Below are 27,444 nucleotides of genomic sequence, written 5' to 3'. Positions count from 1 at the left end.
AAAAGGGGGCAGACAAAAGGCAGGTAACTATAGGCCAGTTAGTTTAGCATCTGTAGTGGGGAAAATGCTTGAAACTATCATTAAGGAAGAAATAGCGGGACATCTAGATAGGAATAGTGCAATCAAGCAGATGCAACATGGATTCATGAAGGGGAAATCATGTTTAACTAATTTACTGGAATTTTTTAAGGATATAACGAGCATGGTGGTTAGAGGTGTACCGATGGATGTGGTGTATTTAGATTTCCAAAAGGCAAATGCTGCCGGTCAGCACCAAAGGAAGACTCGGAATTAAGCAGGTTATGTCATGGGTGGGGGCTTTGGGATGGGAGTCCAGGATTGCGGAGGCCTAAACATTCCTTGGAGGTCCTCTCCTTTCTAAAGACCATCTATAGAGCGGCTCAGCCTGATAGGGACACACGACAGCTTCATTGCTCACGCCCAGTTACAATGCAATCGGTGTTCCATTGATGTAATTGGACTTCAACTTTGGGACATTCATGAGGCTCTCACCTGCTATTGGCAGGGCATCTCAGCCACATACATGCAAGGAGCAGGTTAAAAAGGTACCACTGTGATTACAGTGGGAACGGGGTGGTAAGGTTAAAATCGATCCCCCGGATTTTGCGGTCAGCGGGGAAGGAATGGCACTCGTGGTTCACCTCACTGTCAGCTGCCCACAAAGTTTTGACCAGCTTTAGAGCAGAGACTTCCTCTAATCCAGTGTCTGTTTCAGCATGGCGCCACGACAAGGGATCTGTGGCGTCTGTGAGCAGGTCAAAAAACTGAGGTTCTTCAACGAATTAGATTAAAGAATCCTCAGTGAGCCACGCAGAATCCAAACCAGGAAGTATAAAATGCAAGAAATATAAACTAGATTTAAATAAAGTACAGAAAACAAAATAAAGATTGGTAAATGCAGATGGGATTGAAGAAGAGAGATAAAAGAGACAGACAGAAAAGTAAAAAAAAGTTAACTTTTATTTTTCTAATCTCCAACACTAATTTTCTTCTGAAACAATGGGGGTGAAAGAGCCCTGCTCCCTGATTGGGGGCGGTAACCTGCTCAGGGCGGTACACCTTACGTCCACCGCGGATGTCCCACCAGGACAGTGGAATTGGCCACATCGCCCCTCAGAGGACCTGGAGCGCAATCTCGTGCGCTCCCGTCCTGTAGGGGCAGGTCCAGTGGCGCTAATGAGGTGCGATCAGCAGTGCTACATGGATGCTCCACATAGCGCTGATGTGTTTCAAGGCCCCGCCTCTTCACTCCAAGGGGAGGGTTGTTGCGCACTCTGTAAGACACCTGATAGCCTCCATGAGGCCACCAGGGCAGCATGGTACCGGGGTTGCAGCCTGGCACCCAAAACAGAGTGCTGGGCTGCATGATGGCGGCCTGGACCACGCTAGGGTGCAAGTATTGGAGCCAACCAGAGAGTCGGCAAAACCGTCAAGAAGGCACCGCGGAGCGCTGGTGACCTCCCTTTAACTTTCGCCAAGAGCGGATGTCGGCCCACTTCACGACCCACAAGGCTGGTGCTGACAGCTGCTCGTGCCAGCCTTGCGGGCAGCAGGGCAATATCTGCCATGATGCGGAAAGGGGTAGACACGCAGCGCTAAGGGGTCACCTTCACACGGCGATGACACCATCACCGGTTGCGCATCGGCCTGGGAAGCTACCCCCGGGATGCTACGCTGCCGTGACAGCGTCTCTGCTAACACCCGGACAATTTCCCGGGAGCAGGTAGCCCCTCCCCCCCCACCCCCAGGCGGAAAGAATTTTGCGCCCCATTTGTGCCCTTGGAGGCGCTAACAGGTCGGTGCAAAAAGGGGCAATTTTGACCCCAATGAGACGCCACAATTTTAACATATATTTTTCAGGGTCAGAGAGAGTGTTCAGCACACTATTAAAAGCTCACTTACTCCTGAATGCATCAACCCTAATTTTTTCTGCCGTTTTTCGTGTAGAACTAGTAGGTAAGTACAACAAGTTCATGATGATCAGTCATTGTTTATCGGCGAGGGCTGTTACAGTGCACCATGTGGAGGAGTGGGGTATCTCTAACAGCAACTTCCAGATTTCTGCATTTAATTGCACATGTGTGGGCACCAGAACATGTTGTCCAATTAACCCGGAATAATGATGAGCACTGATGGCCTCACCCTTATTATTACCACAAAATCCGGGCCATTATTTTATTTAATATGCTTTCCAAAAACAGTCAACTCACCTTTATTTCAGCTTTCTCACATGGGTCACTGCAGACAGACCGGATAACAAGATTCTTGCTGGACCAGATTTCATCATCGTCCATTTTCAGCTCTCCGTTGTCCCAGCTTCCAACATTAATATAATCAAAATATTCTTTGGCCAGCTTTTTAAAATTCATGATTTCATACCTATAGGCGAGAATAATTTGTTAGAACAATGCTTCAGAATCCTTTATACATTGAATTGTAAGTTACTGTGTCCGGCTTTTACATTTACAATGAAGATGTGATATTGAGCTTCTCTCTGCTTGTGTGTGTTTCTAAATAATTGTTTCTGTCCATTCACGATATCTGTGGGGTATTAAAGTAGCTGGTATTTCAAAAGATAAATAAGGCTATAGCTAAAAACTAATTTTTGCACTGGAAACCAAAGATATTAACATCCAATGAATGTTACAGAGAGATAGAAAATATACATTTTAGTATTTGAAGGCTCAATAAATCAATATGCTTTTAACCAGTATCTTGCTAACTTAATTGAAAAATATTTTGATTTTTTTTTGTATGTATTTTTAACACTTCAATTTCAAATTGTTCTTTGGATATGCACTTCAGCTTTTGACTGTCTGGAGCTTTTATAACTAATGCAAATGCACGGCACATTAATAGTGATGGCTTTTGCACAAACAACTGGAAACACCAGTACCAAATAGAAATACTGTAGACCTAAAGAGAATAAGGTATTAATGCAGATAAACAATGAAATTAAGAGAACTGCAAAATGACCAGTGTGGATGGTTGTTGACATGTTTCATGAAGTTTCGTAATTTGTTTAACTCTTTTCTAATCATGCTTGCCATATGTCTATGCAATTCAATGAGTTGTTATAGATCATTATGCAATAATCGTGGTCTGATAATCACAATTGAAACATTTTAATGGAAGACTATGCAAATATTGATCACTTTCATAGATGGATTATTTTGTACCTTCCTGGTGAATCTCCATTCTCATCAAAAGAGATGATATCTCCAGATACTCCGGTGAAATTGATTTTCATGAGGAAGTCCAGCAGTATTCTCCCATCGATTGGTTTCATGTCATCACACAGCCCATTAACTCCGGGACACAAGCTTTGTTGCATGTTGTGTAGAGCGTGGGCCATAGAATAAATGGCATTTATCACAAATCCCATTTTGGTATCTTGGACATATTGATCTCGTAATGATTCTGTTCCTGTTGTTAAAGAGAAGACAGAAAGACCCATATTACACTTCAAACCTATGTGTTGTTTAATCATGAAACTGTAGACCACCATTAACCTATTAAATAACACACTGAGAGTAATAAGTAACCATAATAAGTAAGCTTACTGAGAATGATACTTTGATACATCATCATGTGGGGCCCTTGTCATATTCTCCATTTCTTATCATATTGTCCTGGGGTTCTGTGCATGATCTCCACTCCCCCTACACTGGGTCATTACTCATTTTCCATACACTTTGCTTCACCAGCAATGACTACTTTTGCTTATTATGCCTCAGCCCTGTAGAATCCCCTTCCTAGATCACTCTACTTTACCACTTCTCTCCCTAGATTCAAAAACCTCCTCAAAACACCTTGGCCAGTGTAATACTTTTACTCTCCTTTCCTTTCCTTTCTGTTCATCATCCACCATTTTTCCACACCTTGTGAAATGCTTTGAGGTGCCTCTCTGTACATAGAGAGCACTTTAGAAAGTTAGGAGGAGAAATTGTATAGTGCCGTGTTTGGAGCGATAACTTTTGCAGTAGCGCAAAAGTATTGCCGGGCACTATGTGAAGGACACTGGCGAGAATTTCCAGTTCAGCACTCCAGGAAGGAAGTGGAGCACTAAGTCAAGCACTACCACTTTCCTTGGCGCACTAAAGCCGACAAGAGCAGCGGTAGTGGATGTGTTGATCCATCTCGGCCTCCACCTGAGGCCCCCCCCCACCGTCACAGATGCCAGTCTTCAGCCAATTCAATTCACTCCATGTGGTATCAAGAAATTGCTGAGTGCAAGGCTATGGGCCCAGAAAGCCTCCCAGCTATAGTGCTGAAGACTTGTGCTTCAGAACTAGCTGTGCCTCTAGCCAAGCTGTTCCTGTTAAGTATCAAATAACTCCATGAGGCTAAGTACGGTGAGCTAGTTCAGGCATGACCTTACTCCAGTTTATTTATTCTCAAAGTGAGGATTCAACATGGCTGCCAACATTATATACGCGGCTTACACGTGTCTGCCAGTGACCATTAATCGCGCCCTCCGGTGGCAGGTAAAACCCAGTTAACATACATAACATCATTCCCCCCAAAGTCCTTGGTACAGGTTGCATTTACAAGTTGAGATGGCTCCTGGGCCTTCCGCTCCTTGGTTAATCTTCTCAGTTCGAACCCAAGCTTTGTTGAGTTAGTAGGACCATTGCTGCATTGCGGAGCAGTCGGTCTGACAGGACTGTCGGGGATGATAGGTTCGTATTCATGAATGACACAAGGGTCAACTGATTGTTGGATGTGTGTTGGTTGGTCGATGATGATGTTATCTTCAATTTGTTCTGGGTTGTCTGTGAATCGCAGTTTGATTTGGTCGATGTGCCTCTTGCACGTTTGGCCATTTAACAGTTTGACTACAAATACCCTGTTTCCCTCCTTGGCCAAAACTGTGCCAGCAACCCACTTTGGGCCATGACCATAATTCAAGACAAACACAGGGTCATGAACAGCAATGTCACATGATACAGCCGCATGATCGTGGTACCATTGCAGCTGTTGCCTTCTGGTTTCGAAATGATCATTGAGATCCGGGTGTACAAGGGAGAGCCTGGTTGTGAGGCCTCTCTTCATTAACAGCTCGGCAGGAGGGACCTCGGTGAGCGAGTGGGGTCTCATCCGGTAACTGAGCAGAATGCGGGACAAGCGGGTCTGTAGGGAGCACGTGTTTTAGGTTCTGCTTAATGGTTTGGACAGCTCGCTCCACTTGACCGTTAGACGCGGGTTTGAAAGGGGCAGACCTGACATGCTTGATGCCATTACGGGTCATAAACTCGTGGAACTCTGAACTGGTGAAACACGGTCCATTGTCCCTGACAAGGACGTCGGGCAGGCCATGAGTGGCGAACATGGCCCGGAGGCTTTCAATACTGGTTGTGGATGTGCTAGATGACATGATTACGCATTCAATCCATTTGGAATAAACATCAGCTACCACTAAAAACATTTTGCCGAGAAAGGGGCCGGCAAACTCTATGTGGATCCTTGACCATGGTTTAGATGGTCATGACCACAGACTCAGCGGAGCCTCCACAGGTGCGTTACTCAGTTGCATACAAGTGTTGCACTGATGCACGCATGACTCCAAGTCCGAGTCAATGCCGGGCCACCAAACGTAAGACCTGGCAATGGCCTTCATCATGACAATGCCTGGGTGGGTACTGTGTAAATCTCGCACAAAAGTTTCCCTGCCTCTTTTTGGCATAACAACACGATTACCCCATAACAGACAATCAGACTGAATAGACAATTCATCTTTGCGGCGGCTATAAGGCTTAATTTCATCCTGCATTTCCCTGGGAATGGCAGACCAATTTCCATTTAGGACACACCTTTTTACTTTTGACAGTACAGGATCCTGGCTTGTCCAGGTCCTAATTTGGCGAGCCATGATGGGTGATCCCTCGCTCTCGAAGGCATCCATGTCCAGCAGCAAGTCTGCGGGCTGCGGCTTTTCCACCCCGGTTGTGGGCAATGGCAGCCGGCTAAGCGCATCAGCACAGTTTTCAGTGCCTGGTCTGTGACGGATGGCATAATCATAAGCGGATAATGTCAGTGTCCACCTTTGGATGCGGGACAAGGCATTGGTGTTTATACCTTTGCTCTCAAAAAACAATGAAATGAGCAGCTTGTGGTCTGTTGCAAGCTCAAACCGAAGCCCAAACAGGTATTGGTGCATTTTCCTAACCCCATATACGCATGTTAAAGCCTCTTTCTCTACCATACTATAGGCTCTTTCAACCTTAGACAGACTTCTGGACACGTATGCAACTAGTTGGAGTTTGCCTGATACATTGGCTTGCTGGAGCACACAACCGACCCCATATGATGAGGCGTCGCAGGCCAGCACTAACCGCTTACATGGGTCATAGTGCACCAGTAATTTATTGGAACATAGAAGGTTCCTGGCCTTCTTAAAGGCTCTGTCTTGAGATTTGCCCCAAACCCAGTCATTACCCTTTCTCAGCAACATGTGCAAGGGCTCTAGCAATGTACTCAAACTAGGTAGAAAGTTACCGAAATAGTTGAAAAGACACCGGAACGAATGCAGCTCCGTCACACTCTGGGGTCTGGGTGCAGTCTTAATGGCCTCTGTCTTTGAGTCCGTAGGCCTGATGTCATCTGCTGCAATCTTTCTCCGCAGGAATTTGACTTTTGGTGCCATGAAAATTAACTAGGAGCATTTCAGTCTGAGTCCCACTCTGTCCAGACGACGTAGAACCTCTTCCAAGTTGTGCAGGTGTTCGGTGGCATCACGACCGGTGATCAGGATGTCAGCTTGGAACATGATGGTTCTCGGGACGGACTTCAGCAAACTCTCCATGTTTCTCTGAAATATGGCTGCCGCCGAGCGAATTCCAAAAGGGCATCTGTGGTAGATAAACAAACCTTTGTGCATGTTGATGCACCTCAGTTTTTTCTAAGATTCAACCAGCTCCTGTGTCATGTAAGCGGAGGTCAGGACCAATTTGGTGAACGACTTCCCCCGCTAGCATTGCAAACAGGGTCGTCAGCTTTGGGTAATGGGTATTGATCCTGTATTGAGACTTGGTTGATCGTTGTAGTCGCCGCAGATCCTGACCGTGCCATCACTTTTCAACACCGGGACAATTGGACTGGCCCATTCACTGAACTCAACTGGAGATATGATTCCTTCCCGTTGAAGTCTGTCCAGTTCGATCTCGACCTTCTCCCTCATCATGTACGGAACCACGCGAGCCTTGTGATGGACAGGTCTTGCATCCAGGCCTAGGTGGATCTGCAACTTGGCTCCCGTGAAGTTGCCGATGCCTGGTTCGAACAACAAGGGAAACTTGCTCAGCACTTGAGCACACAAAGCATCATCCACTGATGATAAGGCTTTAATATCGTTCCAGTTCCATTTAATTTTCTCAAGCCAACTCCTGACGAACAGCGTTGGGCCATTGCCTGGAACAATCCACAACGATAAATCATGCACAGCTCCATTGTACGATACCTTTACTGCCACGCTGCCAATGACTGGTATGAGCTCTTTGGTGTGGGTACGCAGCTTCGCATTGATTGGGTCTTTTTGCCTTAGTGTCCCACAGCTTTACGAAAGCCCTCTGGCTCATTATTGGCTGACTCGCACCCGTGTCCAATTCCATGGATACTGGAACCCTATTTAATTTAACTTATCGGAGGACTTTTGGTAAAAGAATGTACCCCATACACTTCTTCATCCTGTATCTCAGGTTGAGTTGCCTGTGCCGCTTGATCCACGCTGGATCGATCATCCTCAGCCACGTGGTGTGTCACAGCACGCTTGCTCGGTTGCGGACACATTCGCTGAAGGTGCCCAATTGTGCACAGCCTTTACACACACATTGCTTGAATCGGCATTGATGGGCCCGATGATAGCCCCCTCAACACCAACAAGACGAGATTTGATTCACCCCGATGGCGGACTTTGAGTAGTTACAGGTCGTACGAACGCGGACGAGTAGGCCCTGCCATGTGCAGTTCTGCCTGCCGACGATATTATTTTATGCAAAGTACTTGCCGGTGAGTTTCGATGCTGGGAAGATATCTGTTTTGAGTTTTCGTCCATGGACATGCATGTCTGGGCGATGGTGATGGCCCTGCTCAGGTCTAGAGATTCAGCAGCCAGCAGCTTTCGAAGGATGACCTCGTGGCCAATGCCAAGCACGAAAAAGTCCCGCAGCATTTCCTCCAACGCAGCTCCGAAGTTGCACGGCCCAGCAAGATGTTTCAGGTCAGCGACAAATTCCGTCACGTCCTGGCCCTCGGAGCGATTGTGCATATAGAAACGATACCTCGCCATGATGATGCTTTCCTTCAGTTTAAAGTGATCCTGAACCAGCGTACACAATTCATCATAAGTCTTATCCATTGGTTGAGTCGGTGAGAGTAGATTCTTGATAAGGCCATAAATTTTTGACCCACAAATGGTGAGGAGAACTGCCCTGCGCTTAATTGCGTTTTCGGTTCCTTCCACTCCGTTGGCTATGAAGTACTGATCGAGGCGATCAGTGAAATCCTCCCAGTCTTCCCCTTCCATGAATTTCTCCAAAATTCCAACAGACATGGTTGCGTGAAAGTTCGTATTTTTAACTCGTCGCTAATTGTTAAGTATCGAATAACTCCACGAGGCTAAGTACGGTGAGCTAGTTCAGGCATGACCTTACTCCAGTTTATTTACTCTCAAAGTGAGGATTCAACATGGCTTCCAACATTACATACATGGCTTGCAAGTGTCTGCCAGTAACCATTAGGACTCCGACAGTCACGCCCTCCGGTGGCAGGTAAAACCCAATCAACATACATAACAGTTCCAGTACAGCTACAACAGTGGCATCTACCTGACAATGTGGAAAACTGCCCAGGTTTGTCCTGTCTAGAAAAAGCTGAACAAATCCAATCTGGCCAATTACAGCCCCATCAGACTACTCTCAATCATCAGCAAAGTGATGGAAGGTGTCATTGACAGTGCTATCAAGTGGCACTTACTCACCAATAACCTGCTAATGATGCTCAGTTTGGGTTCCACCAGGACCACTCAGCTCCAGACCTCATTACAGCTTTGGTCCAAACATGGACAAAATAAATGAATTCCAGAGCTGAGGTGAGAGTGACTGCCCTTGACATGAAGGCAACATTTGACAGAGTGTCGCACCAAGCAGCCCTATTAATATTGAAGTCAATGTGAATCAAGGGAAAACTCTTCATTGGTTGGAGTCAGACTGGCTCCTTCATCAATGAATTTCCCTCCATCATAAGGTCAGAAATGTAGATGTTTGCTGATGATTGCAGTGTTCAGTTCCATTTGGAATTCCTCAGATAATGAAGCAGTCTGTGCCTACATGCAACAAGACCTGGACAACTTCCAGGTTTGGGCTGATAAGTGGCAATTAAGATTCGCGCCACACAAATGCCAGGTAATGACTATCTCCAACAATCGAGAGCCTAACCACCACCCCTTGATATTCAATAGCATTACCATCATTGAAACCCCCATCATCAACTTCCTAATCACTATTGACCAGAAACTTAACTGGACCAGCCACATAAATACTATGTGGGCAGTTCAGAGGCTGGGTATTCTTGGTGAATGTCTCACCTCCTGACTTCCAAAAGCCTTTCCACTACCTACAAGGTACAAGTCAGGAGTGTGATGGAATATTCTCCACATGCCTGGATGAGTGCAGCTCCAACAATACTCAAGAAGCTCAACACCATCCAGGAAAAAGCAGCACACTTGATTGGCACCCCATCCACCACCTTAAACATTTACTCCCTCCACCAAAGGCACAATGAGACTGCAGCGTGTACCAGTGAGAAGATCCAGTGACGCCCGCATACCATGAATTATTTTTTTTTTAAGTGCTGCTGCAGGCTCTTCGAAATCAACTGCCCAAGCCAGATTTCTTGCTCCCAGTAACTATAAGGGCACATTTCAATAAATGAGATCAGCCATAGGCCCAACACTCCACCCACTAATGCCGATATGTGTTCCACACCAAAATCATCCCCATTGTTTCTTGCCCTTCATGGTTTCCATAAATTTACAGACCAAGATTTTTCACATCCACATTTCACATTAACTTTGCTGGCACTTACACATTCCATCTTTCAATGTACAATAAATTCACTTCACTTCTGTGTTTGGCTGTGGAAATGCTTAGAAACAAAATGGATGAATTTACTAAACAATTCAAATGAAAGAGAGCTAAATTAAATGAAGTGCTTGAAATGAATAGTAATTTAAATGTTTCTATCAGTTGCATCTAACATTAATGATGATACTATTCAAGCATCTTGAAGTGATCAAGCTAGTACTGCACATTATCTTGAGAGGCAATAAAAGAATAATACAAGATCTGTAAAGTACAAGCAACCCAATTATTTGTAAGTTTTCTTTCTACCTGTGCAGTTGAAAATGCCCCACATTTGTTGACACTTCTACATAAACTGTTATTTTCTCCTCCTTTGCAGTTTCCATAAGTGCCGACATAGGGGCCACTGGGTGTGTAACTGCTTCGCTAATGTTAAGTTTTGAGTGCAATGCTCTCCAATACAAGGTGATTGCCTTTGTCTCACTTGAGGTGGGCTCATTGCCAACTGATAGTTGACTGGTGCTGCTCAAAGGTGGCAAGGGCCAAGAATCGGGGGCAGTGTTCCAGCTCACTGTTCATGCTTCCTGCTAGTTTCTTTGTGTCATGGACATGGTGCAAGAATCCAGGTCCAGCCTTGTTGGGCTCTCCAGGATAACTCCAGTGGGCAGGGGGCAGAAACTCAAGCAGGGAGACATTCCACCACAAGGGTTCCATCATTTCTGGGATTTTCTGTCAGAAACAATGGAGAACATAGAATACATTTACCCTAATGTTCAAATGAAATGTAAATGGCAGAAATATGCAATATGATGTATACCTATCATTTGTGTCAAGGCAATGCTGGTTATAAGTCACGCTGGTGAATTCCTGATGTCCTAGCTTGCTATGGGTCAGAGGGGAGATTTAAATGATAACTGCCGCTTTGCCTGGTGCAATTGATCGCAGGATGATATAACAACAACAATAACAAAAGCAAGTTGTGTCGTTGCTACTGCTGTTGTTGTTGTTGATAAAGATGATGATTCTGCTGATGTGGAATATTCTGGCATTAATCTCCACAAGAGTTAAATGCAATTAATCTAAAATAATTTACATTGCCCTGGTTGAAAAAAAGCTTCAGTGAGAGAATGTAGAAAAATGCTTGTAATTGTTAAATAAGATGGGAAACTACTTTAAGAAATCTGATCAGGTCCCAGGGAGACTTCATCACCAAATTAAAATTTTAATGTATATCTGGGAAGAGCAGAGCTAAAAAAAAATATCATGCTGATTTACTTTGAAAATAAAATAGGATACTGAAAGATAATAGCACAAGTTATACAAATGATCAAGTATTAGGCCCACCCATTGCCAGCTCTGGGTCAAAGTGCTCATACACACTGTGGGGTAGAAGACTCAATCTCGTTGCATCCATTGTACTGCATAAAATGGGAACAATGAGTCAAAATTTTGGGGAACAATGTCTTGCACGCCTAGTGTGTCCGAAAAACATCCAACCCGAAATTCGGTCAGGCCATTTTTAGACGTTCCTGAAAGCAGCTTTTTAAAATTCTTTCATGGGATGTGGGCATCACTGGCAAGGCCAGCATTTCCTGCCCATCCCTAATTGCCCTTGAGAAGGTGGTGGGATGTCGCCTTCTTGAACCACTGCAGTCCGTGTGGTGAAGGTACTCCCACAGTGATTTTGTCAGTGGTTGGGTGGAACTGAATGGCTTGCTAGGCCATTTCAGAGGGCAGTTAAGAGTCAACCACGTTGTTGTGGGTCAAAAGTCACATATAGGCCAGACCAGGACATTAGTGAACCAGATGGGTTTTTACGACAATCCAATAGTTACATGGCCATCATTACTGATAGTAACTTTTTATCCAGATTTATTTAATTAACTGAATTTAAATTCCCCAGCTATTGTGGTGGGATTTCAACTCACGTGTCCGGTTCAATAGTCCAGGCCTCTGGGTGACTAGTCTAGTAACATAACCACTATGCTACCATTCCCTTATGATAAAACACATGTTAGGTCCCTTAAAGATGCAAATGAGGGGCCTAACAACAGTTTTAGGCCTTCCTCACTGGCATTGGATTGTGATGAGCAAGGCAGGAGTCATTACTTCCCTGGACAGGGGATTTTCCTACAGGCTATGTGGCCACAGCAATGGTCGCCAACAAAAGGTAAGTTTTGTTGAACAACTTAAAAAAACACTTCCTGTGACAAGCAGGAGAGTTCCCCTGACTCCACAGTCATCATGATACATACCCCCCGCCCATTAGCCGCTACAACTCCCTCCTCCCGGGACATGCATTCGGGCTACTGCCGGTGGGGCCAGTGATCTGACAGCATGTGGAAATGTGCAAGCTCAAGGCAGTTTACGCATAACATGCTAATCAGGCCTGAAGCCCACTTCTGGGCTGACCTCAGGCCCCTAGTTCGGGCACGGGCTCTCTGCCCCCCCTTATGTTAGCATCAAGCACTCCTAGGTCAGCTATTACATAGTCGAATTCAGAATACGTATCCCTTTAATCTGTCGCAAAAATATGCATTAAACCTAACCAGTATGAAGGATATGTTGATGTGGTGAGATGAAGTAAAGTGAGAGAAGGCGTGTGTGGTGCATAAACACTGGCATAGACCCGTTAGGCCGAATAGACTGATTCTGTGCTGTAAATTCTATGTAATTCTATGTAGTTATTACAAACTTTCCAATTCTCCTTGAAATGTCAAAACAACATAGAACCTTCTACTCTTTGAACTCTTAACATGTTATAAGTTTTGACTGGGATTTTGCTCACCTCAGCAGGTCCGATGTGGGCAATGATGGTGGCGGGTCATGGCCCCACTGCTGGCTCCTGTCCACTGTCCCAAATGAATCTACGTTGATAGGGCATGTTAAGCCCACCTAGCACATTTTCCGGCCCAATTAGAGGAAGCGGGTCTGGTGACATCATTCATGATGCATCATCAACCGGTTTCCTTAAAGGGATCATGGTCACCTTAAATTTGACATTTGTGCTGTCAGTGTTCTACAGCATTGAGGTGCTGCAAGCACTGACAATCACTGCACAAAGGTGCAGGGCTGCACCCAGGTTCTCCCATGACTCCCTCCGTATGCTTATAGCACGCGGGGAGGCCCTTTTCCCCTCCCATGAGTGGAAAAGACCTCCTCAGGAGACCAACACAGCCTGGTTGCACATTGCAGAGGAGGTCACAAGCAGAGATGTCATCAGGAGGATCTGGGTGCAGTAGCGCAAACCTTTCAATTATCTCATTAGATCATGAAACATTAGTACAAAGCTACACTCACCTTCATCCTCCTGTGCCTCTCATCACATCCCCATCACTCTGATTTCCCTACCCTACTCCTGCAAATCCTTATTCACACCAACTTACCTTGCAACTCCACCTATCTCTCTCTTATCTACATTATCACATCCCCATCTCACTAGCCACTCTCACACTCACCCTCATCCTAGTGCAATCATACCAACACATGGGGTGTTTTATCCAGTGTTCATGTAAAGTTTCTGTTAATCTGCTGTCAATCATTGAAACCTTTAGTTTCAACACTTTCCATTCTTGAACAGATTTGTGTGCACATTTGGAAGTGGTTTAGTGAGTTGCAGTGAATGGTGAGACATAATGGTACTCCCACAATGATGATGACTGTGTAAGGAATGGCTTGTACATTGTAGGGATGCTTTATGGTGTTGATGTGGGCTGGTGTCAATCTGGCGCATCTTGTGGCAGGCAGGGGTACAGCTTCAAGGGCAGTAAATCTGGCCATGGTGATTCCATCCCTGGCCTCCTGGACAACAATGTGGTTGGGTGCTGATGCCCTCTGTCCTGTGCAGAATCAGGTGATTGCAGAGAAGGTTGGTATTGTTGTTGGTGTGCCTGGTGTTGCTGGTGTTGGGGCTGCTCCTGGTTGGATTCTGAGGTGAGAGTGGATAGAGAGTTGAAAGTGGAAAGCCTGCAAAATTGTGCTGGAAACAGCTTGTGGCTGAGGAAAGTGATGAGCTTTTCATTGTACATTTGAAGCTGTCAAGTGATCAGCTGGAGCAATGGCCACTGAACTCCCACCTCAGGTTGCAGATGTGGTCCCCAAACAGCGTGGTTCCTGTGGCCATGAAGTTAAAGTTAAAAAGTAAGCTAAAAAAAAGTCTGTTAATACCTTTCCCAGTGGCCAACAACAGGGAAATTCCTCTATAGTTGCCGCAGTCGGAATTGTCCCCTTTTTTAAAGATGGTCACGATTACTGCATCTCTGCGATCTCCCGGCATGGTCTCCTCCTTCCAGATGAGAGATGAGAGAGATGAGGTCTTGCATTCGTGCCAATAATGCCTCTCCGCCATACTTTAGTGCCTCAGTGGGGATTTCATCTGCTCCCGATGCCTTGTTGTTCTTGAGCTGACGGATGGCCTTTTCTACCTTGTGCAGGGCTGGTGTTTTGCTGAGATGGGGGATGGAGCTGAGGACACTCGTGTCAAAGGCAGAGTCTCGATTAAGGAGATCTTTGAAGTGCTTCTTCCAGCGGGTCCTGACTGCCTCGGTGTCCTTGATGAGTGTTTCCCTGTTCTTGGCCAACAGTGAGATGGGGCCTTGGGTGCTTGGGCTGCAGATGGACTTGACTGCGGTGAAGAGTCCTCGCACATTATGGCTGTCAGCTAGCTGCTGAATCTCCTGTGCTTTCCCCACCCACCATTTATTCTTAAAGGTCGCGGGATTTTGTTGGACCTCAGCCTTAAGCCGTCTGTAAAGCTACTTTGCTGCTCCCGAGTTGGGTGTTGTTTTAGGTTCAGAAATGCCGTGCGCTTGCGATTTATTAGCTCTTGGATCTCCTGATCAGTCTTATCAAATTAGTCCTGGTGTTTCCTGATTGAGTGACCGAGCGTCTCTTCACAGGCACTGGTTATGGTGGCCTGGAGGACAAACCAAGCACTGTGGGCACTCTGTGTCTCGAGGTCATCAAGGGTCGCCAGGTTAGCAATGAGGTGCTGGCTGTATAGGGCTCTCTTAGCTGGGTCTTTGAGTGCCCCGGCGTTGATTTTTCTGTGGCACTGCTTCTGTTGCTGTTGTCGCTTTGGGGCTATATTGATGCTGATGACAGAACAGATTAGGCGGTGGTCCGTCCAGCAGTCATTAGCTCCTGTCATGGCACGGGTGATGCGCATGTGCTTGCGATCCCTCGCTCGAACGATGACATAGTCAAGCAGATGCCAATGCTTGGAGTGAGGGGGTTGCCACGATGCCTTGTACTTATTCCTCTTGCGGAACAAGGTGTTGGTGAAGGCAAGATTGTGTTCTAAGCATTTTGTCAGGGGCAGGCTACCGCTGGAGTTGGTTTTGAACTAAAAAAGCCTGTTAAGGATCTGTTAAGTAGATTATAATGAGTTTAAAGGGGTCGCCCGCCACTGCATGTCGGGTTTGCTCAGCGCTGACAGACCTGACATTGGGAAAGATGCATTGCTGCGGGTTGACAGCGGGGTCCCAACCCACTGTTAAAAAAAAAACACTTTCCCACCTGACCTGCCACCAATCCCGCCCACTAACACCCCAGAAAATTCCAGCCTTCGAGTCCGCCATCGATATTTCCTGAGGTACAGCAGTGCTGATCACTCCTGTAGAGTTCTGAGCACCTTATATTCACAGGATGCTCATCACCCAATAAATAATGATATTATAGTGTAACCCTGGGCTGTAACAACAGGACCCCTCTGCATTCTGAACTGGATATTGTGTCTTTCGCATATGCCCTCATGCACTTCTCCAATCTCTTTGAAGGCAGACTGAGAAATGCTTAGTGACACAAGGCCAGATTTGAATTGTTAAGCTGCTTTATTTAGAAACAGGAAGTGAATATACAGAGAATCAGCCAAAGCAAATTCTACTCACTACACTCTTAACTACAGAAACTGATCTCTTGCTTTTTAGCTTCCAGCTCTGCACCCAAAATCAGCAGCTCGCAGACCCTTGTTTAAATATCTGACTGACTGCCCCTGTGTCTCTTTGTCCTGTGATTCACCAGTAGGCCTGTCAATAAAGCTGGCCTCTTCACCTTCTCCCACCCCCTCACCCCCAACCCGGCTCCCTCCCCCTTCGGGTGTGGCTTTAAAGAAAACATCTCCTGTTGGGCCCAAAGTGAATATAGGCCATTCTGGATCATGAGCCTAAAATGAGGAAATCCACTCTCATTGTTTCAGATTGAAATAGACGATGCTCTTGATGTTCCACAAACTAGCCCAACAGGCTTTAATACATATCTTCTTTTTAAAATAAATTCACACTGTATGCTTATCGTATTCAAGCTGTGCATCCTTGTAGCTGTGCATCTTCTGTAGTTCACAGAAATAGCTCGCAGTAAACAAGTTTAATCCTGTGTGGGTGCTGTGATAAGCAAGAAAGAACCCAGCAATTAATCCATCATAGGTAAAAATGTAAAAACAAAAGCAAAATACTGCGAATGTTGGAAATCTGAAATAAAAACAGAAAATGCTGGAAATACTTAGCAGGTCAGGCAGCATCTGTGGAGAAAGAAGCAGAGTTAACGTTTCAGGTCGATGACCCTTCGTCAGAACATACATAGATAAAAATGTATTTGCCAGCCATCAAATGTAACTCCCAATGCTGTGCCATTCTGCCACTTGTCACTTGCCCACAGGCTCCTTACTTTTTGCTTGCCATTTAACTCCCCTCATGCAGATTGATGAGGACAACCCTCCATGAAAGGCATTGTAACTCACTCCGACCCTTCCAAGCATCAGCACAGAAACTGGCACCCCGTGCTCACACCTTGTATAAATAGTAAGTTTAAGGGGCTAAACTGCATGATTCACTGTGCACAACTGAGCAGGAACAGGTGCATGTAGAAAGGATGGCCTAGGAAACAGCTCGTAGTGGGTAAATCCTAGCTCTGCTGATGAGGATAGAGGTGCAGACTTTATGGGCCACACCTCTGAAAAACATATGATTTTTGCACACCTGGTCTGCCTGTCAGGGAGCCTCTGCAACGTGTCAGAGTGTGGAGGAGTCCACTCTTAGCTTATTTGGGATTCTGCCACATGGCATCAACACTCTGCAGTCAACAATGTAGTGCGTGGTCACCTCAAAGGAGGTTATAGCTGGGTCCTCTCTACAGAAATAGCTTCTGTAGCCATGTAGGCTCTGGGCTCCACTATCTCCTCTTTGGATAAGGACTTCATTTTTATCATGGATGTCCTACAGTCTACGCTCCAACAGAGCAGAAGGTGGACCCAGCTGCAGCCGACTAACAGGCAGTTGTGCAATGGGAATGGAACTTGGGGTCATTTCTCAGGGTGACAGCACATCTGGACCATTGCAACTCCCGGAACCAATGCTGGCTTTAGTGCCAGAAAGCTAGCTGGGGCAACCTGCCCCGACAGATGCCATGTTGCTGAAGTCTGCAGCCTGTCCCGCTTTATGCCTATGCCCTATAGGGGCCCAACCACGAGCTTCTCAAGAACCTTGACTGAAGAACAGAAGCCTTGCTCCTTCCATGCTACAGCTGCTGGGAGGAACTGTCCGCTGTAATGTACGTGGTGACCACCCCGAGGAATTCCCTACCCCATACACGATTTGCTCGGATAGTATGTTCACCTGCAATTCGTGTACGGAGTACCTGGCTATCTGGTCCCGTCGTGGATACACGTCTGCTGACGGGAGACCCCTGGCAATCAAACCCCTGCTGGAGAAAATCATGACAGCAGTGGGGAAGAAGGAAAGGTCTACATACATAAGGTGAAGGCTCATTCAAAAACCGAACCCCGTGCAAAGGGAAACCAACAGGCTGACAAACTGGCCAAAGAAGGTGCCCGCATGGGAAAGTTCTGGGACCCCTATGACACCGGCCGCATAGCAGCGGTCAAGAATAAGAACAGGGCAGCAGAGAGTACAGGGATAGCTTTGGCCCCGGACTTAAAAACAGTTCAGGCACAGGACCCGGTCCTGAAAGCTGTCCTGAACACGCTAGCTAGAGGAGAGAGAGTAGAAGGTCCGTACGGCACAGCAGCCATTACCGTTAAGGAAGACATGCTGTTTAAAGAGGGACAATGGGTCGTGCCACAGCAGCACCAGAGGGAATTCCTAAAACTGGCCCATGAGGGTCCAGGAGCGGGACACCCCGGGCCTGAGACCACCTGGCAACGGGTGGAACAGGCAGGATGGTGGCCGGGACTCAGGGAGGACGTCCGCGAGTTCTGTGCGAACTGCCTGGTATGTGCTGCGAACAACCCTGACCCCCAGAAAAGGAAGGTGTCGCTAGGTCATGTCAGGAGGGTAGAGGGACTACATCGGGCCCCTACCCACCGCCCAGGGAGGCTACAAATACTGCCTAGTCCTGGTGGACGTGTTCTCAAAATGGGTTGAAGCCTTCCCCTGCCGAACAGCCACCGCACTAGGGACAGCTAAGATTCTAGTGAGGGAAGTGTTCTCCTGGTGGGGACTTCCACAGTATGTGGAGTCGGACCAGGGGAGCCATTTCACCGGGCAGGTAATGCAGGCAACCCTTAAGGTGCTCGGCAATGAGGGGAAATGGAACGTTGCCCACAACACACAGTCATCTGGTATTGTGGAGCATTTAAACCGCACCATTAAAGAAAGGCTGCGCAAGGAGATGGGAGACTCACCCCAAAAGTGGGTGGAGGTCTTACTGTTGGTCCTAATGGGGATCCGAGCCAGCCAGTCCAAAAGCATGGAGTATTCCCCATACGAGCTCATGACTGGCCGGATCATGCGGACCCCCACCCATGTCCTAGCCCCGGTGCTCACAGAAGGTCAGCTCAGAGAGGTGAACCGGGACTGGTTTGTCAGGAACCTGTTTGAACACCTCAGACAGATTCACTGGCAGGCTGCTAGTAACATGGGCAGACAGCATCAGGGGAACCGATTGCTGCTGGAACCCAGCAAACACCACGGATGGGAGATAGGGGACCAGGTCATGGTGAGGAACTATGCTCGTGTAGGGGTTTTTGAAGCATTATATATGGGGCCATACAGCATTGTGGACAAGGCAAGCCCGATGGTCTATGCCATAAAGCTGCCCCGCCATACTAAGTGGTTCCACATCAACCAGTGCAAGCTATACAACCCAGGGTCAGCCAAGCACAGAGGGCAGCCGGGAGGGGTGAACTGTCCTCAGGACAGGGACCCTCCGTTGGCCGCCCCTGACGGTGGAGGGCCCACAGGGAATGTGGCAGGCTCAGAAACCGTGCCTATAGGGGTGGTGAATTACACTACTGGAGGGGCTATCCCAACCATCGTTTGGGATTTGGATGCACCCCCAGTAACCGAAGCCCTGAGAACGACCCTCCGTACACCATGGCCAAAGATACCGTGGTCACCGGCATCTGAGCCTCAGCGATTCTACCCTAGGAGAAGGGCAGCCCGACAGGAAAGGCCGAAGGTCAGAAGTACAGAGGCCGCTCAGAGTAGGGACCACCAGCCAGCCGCCTCCAGCGGTGAGGGTCTCACAGGAGCAGTAGCAACGAGCTGTCCCAGAGACAAGGGTCTCCAGCTCACCGGCTGCGGGGAAACCCTAGCATCCAGGTGGCTATCAGGCCGCACAAGGCATGGGCCTGACAGGGACGAACCAGGCCACCCGGAGACGGGTGGCGGTTGTACATAGCTCTAATTTTTAGTTTAAGGCAGCTGACTGCACCGTTTTACATTTTAAGGTTTAGTTTAGAATTGAGGGTAATGTTGCAGTAATGTTTAGGTGATTGTTTTGAGTTTGTCTTGTGTGTCAGCCAGCCTGAGAGCAGTTCTCAAGGGCAGAATCCAGGCATTACCGGGTGATGGACAAACCTCAGGAGACCAATTGATGTTGTTTAATTTTAATCTATGTTCTTCCTTCTGTAATGTGGTTGTACGTTGCCTATATGCTGGTGAATATAATGTAATTAAAATGAAATGTAACTGTGCTGAAATGCAATTGTAGTGATTGAACCCCCCTCCAAGCTGGGAAGGTGTAAATGTAAAAAGTTTGTATCTGTAAAGGGAAAAGCATGTATCTATGGTGATGTTGCACAAGTGTAATGCATATTTTGGGTATTAGTTTAGTTAATTTACGGGGAAGGCTATCTCTTGGGAGTCAGGAACTTTTCTCACCTGGAAGATGATATCACAGCGGGGAATGTAGAATTTGCCAATATTTCGCAAAGATTCCTTGTATCTTTCCCCTGCAGAAGAGAAGAATCCCTTTCTGGACTTTTAAAATGGAAGAAAAAACTTCGGGACACAAATGAGTTTTAAAGGGGGAGACGAAGCCTGCAGGGGACAAAAGGGGATGCATTCATGGAGACCCCTCCCAGTGTTTGGAAAGGGAATTTAATTTGGAACTATCTACCAGAAAGTCTGAAATCCTAAAGTGCACATGGAAGAAACTACGAACTTTAATCAAATTTGGGATTTTTTTTAAAAAGGTGAATGTTGGGTCGGCAAAAAAAGGGGTGGGATCCATCTCTAAAGGGCCAGTTTGGACATTGGAGCTAATCAAATTGTCTGGGAACTGTTTACTCTCGAAAACTTGCCCCTAGAAAGCATTAGTATTCAAACAATCGACCATGGAAGAAACAGTATCACCCCACCCAGAGGACCCAAATGTCACATACATATTCCAACACCTTTTCAACAGGCATAGAAATATTTGACTCAGGCACAATGGACGAGAGCTCACCAACTTCGAAAAGCCTATTAACGCCAGATTAAAACCGCTTAATCAAGTTTCAGTTAGCTGGGCTGTACAATCGAAACAAAGAGCTGAGCTAGATTTGATGGGAGATAAGGAAGCCTTTTTTTGGGGTATATCTATCCCCCAGTTTTACAAGGAGAAACTAACAGAACACAAACTCGAACAGAACACAGACTTGAACAGGACACAGACTCGAACACAGACAGAGATACAAGCAGCCGGAGTGAAGAAAGGGAGTCGTGAAGGAAACTACCAGAATTCATCAAGAACTGATCGAGCTCGAGGCCCACAAAATGGAAGGTTGTCAGCAACCAAATTGACAACCACTCTATAATCTACTTCTGAACGTCCCAACGGATGAGAAATTACCAAAAAGGATTAATTAAAATTATTCCTAACCAAAGAATGTGGGTACTTACCCCATACATCCAAAATGCAACTTATCGCATCAACGGACGCACCCCAACCGAAGACTACGCAGTCCGAAGTCCTCTCCTCCGTCCGGGGTGCGGCTCGCCTAGAAGGCCAAGTGCAGCGAACCCCGAAACCGCGATTCACCGACAACTGTCTAAAGGGATTGGTGAGCATAGCCCCTGAACCCCCAGAGCTATAACTTAGTTAGTCAGGGGAATTGGGAGCGGGGAGGCTGGAATAACTTGTGTAAATGTATCGGCATTCTCCTCTTTACCCCATTTAGAGTTTAAGCTGTATACTTTTCCTCACAGGCTGTAATTTGACATTTTATTCAATGTGTTGTATCCTTCAGTGTGTATTGGTATTAATATTGTGTGTGTTATTAAAGGTGCGCCTTTTTACTTCTTTTTAAACACAATAAAGCCATACCTGCTTCCTACCTTGAAACCGATTGTCTATCCAAGTCTGTCACAGTCCCTTCATAATTCCAGTGCCTGGAACCAAGGATGTGGGAGCGATTCGGAACCGCTCATATAAGGTCAGAAGGGAAAGCTGACCCCCTGAAAACCACTCCTTACATATGCTAGCTGCGATAGCTCATTGCTAGTCTTGTTGCACAGGGCGACACAACTCTATCACAGCCTACCTAGAGAAGTGCAACCTCCTTATGTGTAGATGAACTGATAGAATAAATGGCTTCCAATTTACATTATTCCTTTATTCTCTTATACTTTAATGTAAAAATGTGTCTTTCAGGAGCAAATTGCTGAAACAAATGGAGTTAGGTAATCAGGTGTTTACAGTGCATTGGGTATCTGCTCTCCATGTTTTCAGGTGGAGTAGCCTGAGGCCTACAATGAGCCCAAAGAGCCAACTGTTGAGTTCATACTCTGTTTGTTTGTTGCACAAACTCTCACTGGACAGGCATTAGGACCCTGTGGGAGCTATTCACATATTGCTTTAAACATGCTGGTTCATGCTGCTTTTGGGGACACCATTTTGGGAGTTGCTATAAAGGACACAGTAAGTTCCATTTCTCCTGTTTTAGTTAGTCTGTTTATTTACACACACAACATAATTTGGGGACGAGAATTAATCAAATTAACCTTTCTACACCCCACTCCTCCCCGTCCGCTCCACACCCGGGAACCCTCCAATTCCGTGGTTGAGATGGATAAAAAGCTTTTCTACATACGTGACGGCGACAACGTAACACCAGCTCACCACTGTGCAATACTTATCCACTGCCTTGGCACCAAAGGCCAATGCATCTTTGTCCAAATCGAAGACACAGAGTCCTACGATAAAGCGGTAAGTGCCCGAGAGAAATATTTTGGGCCAAAGAAAAGTATGATGATGGAGAGATACAAATTTCTTCAAAGGGGTCAAGGGAACAGTGAACCAAACAAACAATATATCATTTCATTAACTGAACTGGCTGTGACGTGTAACTTCGGAGCACTCATCGAGGAAATGATCAGGGATCAAATTATTGAGAAAACAACAATCCCCCGCATTCGGGAACATTTGCTAATGGAGGATAACAAAATTACATTGGATAAAGCAATTAATTTGGCCATCCAAATTGAATCAGCGCTTTACTATTCAAAAGCTGTTATATATGTGAACTTGTATTTACTCTGTACAGCCACCAGAGGGCTCATCCCCTGGCGTCCCAAGGGATCCCAGAATCCCTTGGAAGCACAGGTATTTAAGGAGGCCTCACAGGTTGGAGAGGCACTCTGGAGACCTGCAATAAAAGACTAAGGTCACACTTTACTTTGAGCTCACAGTGTTCAGTCTGACTCTATCTCCATACAAAACAACTGGTGACGAGATACAGATAGCGAACCCAAAGATGCAGAGAACAGTGGGCATCCTGGAGAAATTCTCGGAGGGAGATGATTGGGAAACTTTTGTGGAGCGACTTGACCAATACTTTGTAGCCAATGAGCTAGATGGGGAAGAGAGTTCTGCCAAATGAAGGGTGATCCTCCTCACCGTCTATGGGGTACCAACGTATGGCCTCATGAAGAATCTGCTCACTCCATCAAAACCCACGGAGAAATCATACGATGATTTGTGCACACTGGTCCGAGAGCATTTGAACCTGAAGGAAAGTGTTCTGATGGCAAGGTACCGGTTCTACAGTGATAAAATGTGTGAAGGTCAGGAAGTGGTGAGTTATGTCGCCGAGTTAAGACGCTTTGCAGGACATTGCGAATTTGAAGGACATTTGGAGCACATGCTCAGAGACTTTTTCGTACTTGGCATTGGCTACGAAACCATACTTCGCAGACTTTTGACTGTAGAGACCCCAACCTTGAGTAAAGCCATAGTGATAGCCCAGGCGTTCATTGCCACAAAGACAATACGATGCAAATCTCTCAGCACACAAGTGCTGCTACAAGTACTGTGAACAAAGTGATGTTGTTTTTGAATCGTAGCGTACAGGGCAGGTCACACATACCTGCAGCTGCACGTCTGCAGATGTCTCAGAGTCCACCATCAAGGGTGATGAATGCAAGGCCATTAACACCTTGTTGGCGCTGCGGGGGTGATCATCATTTCCATTCATGCCGATTCAAAGGGTACATTTGCAAGGGCTGTGGAACAATGGGATACCTCCAATGAGTGTGCAGTCGAGTTGCAAATCCTGTTAAACCTGCAAACCACCATGTTGCAGAGGAGGACAGATCCACGGAGGATCACGACGAACCAGAGCCTCAGACTGAGGTGGCAGAGGTACATTGTTCCCCAATAATGCTGAATGTTGAACTAAATGGACTCCCGGTGTCAATGGAGCTGGACACGGGCGCGAGCCAGTCCATCATGGGCAGAAAGACCTTCGAAAGATTGTGGTGCAACAAGGCCTCAATGCCAGTTTTAACTCCAGTTCGCACGAAACTGAGAACTTACACAAAAGAACTGATTCCTGTAATTGGCAGTGCTACCGTAAATGTCTCCTACGATGGAGCGGTGCACAAGCTACCACTCTGGGTGATACCGGGTTAAAATGCTCGAAGTGCATTGTCCTGGCGCCTGAAGTGGAGTTCTTGTGAAGGAGGATTGCGGCGGACGGCATCAGGCCCACCAACGCGAAGACGGAGGCAATCGAGAATGCACCGAGGCCACAGAACGTGACGGAGCTGCGGTCGTTTTTGGGACTTCTGAAATACGTTGGTAACTTCTTACTGCGTCTTAGCACACTGTTAGAACCACTGCATGTTTTACTACGAAAAGGGGATGAATGGGTTTGGGGCAGAAGCCAAGAAAATGCCTTTGTAAAAGTTAGAAAATTGTTATGCTCAAACAAAATGCTTGTGTTATATGATCCATGTAAGTGTTTGGTACTAGCATGTGATGCGTCGTCATATGGCGTCGGGTGTGTATTGCAACAAGCTAATGATTCTGGAAAACTGCAACCATTGCTTATGCATCCAGGAGTCTGTCTAAGGCTGAGAGAGCCTACAGCATGATTGAGAAAGAAGCATTAACGTGTGTCGATGGAGTAAAGAAAATGCATCAATACCTGTTTGGGCTAAAATTCAAATTGGAAATTGACCATAAGCCACTTATATCCCTGTTTTCCGAGAGTAAATGGATAAATACCAATGCATCGGCCCGCATCCAGAGATGGGCGTTCACGTTGTCCACACACACGTATGCCATCCGGCACAGGCCAGGCTCAGAAAACTACGCCGATGCTCTCAGGAGGCTGCCATTGCCCAGCACAGGAGTGGAAATGGCGCAGCCCGCAGATCTAGCCATGGTTATGGAAGCATTTGAGAATGAGCAATCACCCGTCACTGCCTGGCAGATCAAAACCTGGACAAGCCAGGACCCCTTATTATCTCTAGTCAAAAGCTGTGTGTTTCACGGGAGCTGGTCCAGTGTCCCAGTGGAAATGCAGGAAGAGATTAAGCCGTTCTAGGGGCGCAAAGATGAAATGTCTATCCAAGCAGACTGCCTTCTGTGGGGCAATTGAGTAGTGGTCCCCAAGAAGGACAGAGACATTTTCATCAATGACCTCCACAGTACCCACCCAAGCATCGTAATGATGAAAGCGATAGCCAGATCCCACGTGTGGTGGCCCAGTATCGATGCGGACTTAGAGTCCTGCGTTCACAGATGTAATACATGCTCTCAGTTAAGCAATGTACCCAGGGAGGTGCCACTAAGTTTATGGTCTTGGCCCTTCAAACCATGGTCTAGGGTACATGTCGACTATGCAGGTCCGTTCTTGGGTAAAATGTTCCTTGTGGTTGTGGACACGTATTCCAAGTGGATTGAATGTGAGATAATGGCGGCTAGCACGTCGGCTGCCACTACTGAAAGTCTGCGGGCCATGTTTGCCACACACGGCTTACCCGATGTCCTGGTGAGCGACAACGGGCCATGTTTTACCAGTGCTGAGTTTAAAGACATAACCCATAACGGGATCAAACATGTCACATCTGCCCCGTTTAAACCAGCGTCCAATCGTCAGGCAGAGGGAGCAGTGCAAATCATCAAGCAATGCTTGAAGAGGGTAACTGAAGAAACATAGAAACATAGAAAATAGGTGCAGGAGTAGGCCATTCGGCCCTTCGAGCCTGCACCACCATTCAATACGATCCTGGCTGATCATTCACCTCAGTATCCCTTTCCTGCTTTCTCTCCATACCCCTTGATCCCTTTAGCCTAAGGGCTGTATCTAACTCCCTCTTGAATATATCCAATGAACTGGCATCAACAGCTCTCTGCGGTCGGGAATTCCAAAGGTTAACAACTCTCTGAGTGAAGAAGTTTCTCCTCATCTCAGTCCTAAATGGCTTACCCCTTATCCTTAGATTGTGTCCTCTGATTCTGGAGTTCCCCAACATCGGGAACATTCTTCCTGCATCTAACCTGTCCAGTCCCGTTAGGATTTTATATGTTTCTATGAGATCCTCTCTCATCCTTCTAAACTCCAGTGAATACAGGCCCAGTCGATCCAGTCTCTTCTCATATGTCAGTCCTGCCATCCCGGGAATCAGTCTGGTGAACCTTCGCTGCACTCCCTCAATAGCAAGAACGTCCTTCCTCAGATTAGGAGACCAAATTTGAACACCAAGGCCCTGTACAAGTGCAGTAAGACCTCCCTGCTCTTATACTCAAATCCCCTAGCTATGAAGGCCAACATACCATTTGCCTTCTTCACCGCCTGCTGTACCTGCATGCCAACTTTCAATGACTGATGTATCATGACACCCAGGTCTCGTTGCTCGCTGCAGACTCGCCTATCCCGAATCCTGCTTAGCTATCGCACGAGACCCCACTCGCTCACTGGGATCCCACCTGCTGAACTGCTCATGAAAAGAGTGCTTAAGACAAGGCACTCGTTAGTTCACCCTGATCTACATGAACAGGTAGAGAGCAGGCGGCTTCAACAAAGTACATACCATGAGAGCACAAATCTGTCATGCGAGATTGAAATCAATGATCCTGTATTTGTATTGAATTATGGACAAGGTCCCAAGTGGCTTCCCGGCACTGTAATGGCCAAAGAGGGGAGCAGGTTGTTTTGGGTCAAACTTTCAAATGAACTCATTCACCGGAAACACTTGGGCCAAATAAAACTTAGATTTACGGACTATCCTGAGCAATCCACCATGGACCCTACCTTTTTGATCCCCCAACACACACACCAGTGGCAACCGACACCACGGTTGACCACGAAGCAGAACCCATCATCCACAGCAGCCCAGCAGGACCCAACACACCAGGCAGCCCTAAAGGCCAGCTGCACAGCAGCCCAGCGAAGGTGCAACAAATGATTCAACAATACCAGCTTTCACACCGAGACGATCAACCAAGGCAAGAAGGGCCCAGATCGACTGCATCCCAGAGTACTTAAGGAGGTGGCCTTGGAAATAGCAGATGCATTGACAGTCATTTTCCAATATTCCATAGACTGTGGAACAGTTCCTATGGAGTGGAGGGTAGCCAATGTAACACCACTTTTAAAAAAAGGAGGGAGAGAGAAAACAGGGAATTATAGACTGGTCAGCCTGATATCGGTAGTGGGTAAAATGATGGTATCAATTGTTAAGGATATCATAGCAGCGCATTTGGAAAGAGGTGACATGATAGGTCCAAGTCAGCTTGACAAATCTTCTGGAATTTTTTGAGGATGTTTCCAGTAGAGTGGTCAAGGGAGAACCAGTTGATGTGGTGTATTTGGACTTTCAGAAGACTTTCGACAAGA

At 46.6% G+C, this 27,444-nt stretch overlaps 1 protein-coding gene across 1 annotated transcript in view; it reads right to left on the bottom strand.

Annotated features, from left to right (window-relative positions):
• grm5b (glutamate receptor, metabotropic 5b) overlaps window positions 1-27,444 on the bottom strand; it is a 929,621-nt gene that overhangs the window by 238,854 nt on the left and 663,323 nt on the right. The window contains exons 4-5 of the mRNA XM_070892001.1: window positions 3,201-3,447; window positions 2,232-2,400 (exon numbers count right to left, since the gene is read on the bottom strand). Of these exons, the coding sequence (XP_070748102.1) occupies window positions 2,232-2,400; window positions 3,201-3,447 (416 nt within the window). The remainder of the gene's footprint in view (window positions 1-2,231; window positions 2,401-3,200; window positions 3,448-27,444) is intronic.

Source organism: Pristiophorus japonicus, chromosome 10, assembly GCF_044704955.1.
Source record: "Pristiophorus japonicus isolate sPriJap1 chromosome 10, sPriJap1.hap1, whole genome shotgun sequence".
NCBI classification, from domain to species: Eukaryota; Metazoa; Chordata; class Chondrichthyes; family Pristiophoridae; genus Pristiophorus; species Pristiophorus japonicus.
Note: the sequence above shows the minus strand (reverse complement) of the source record. Positions and strands in the feature narration are given on the sequence as shown.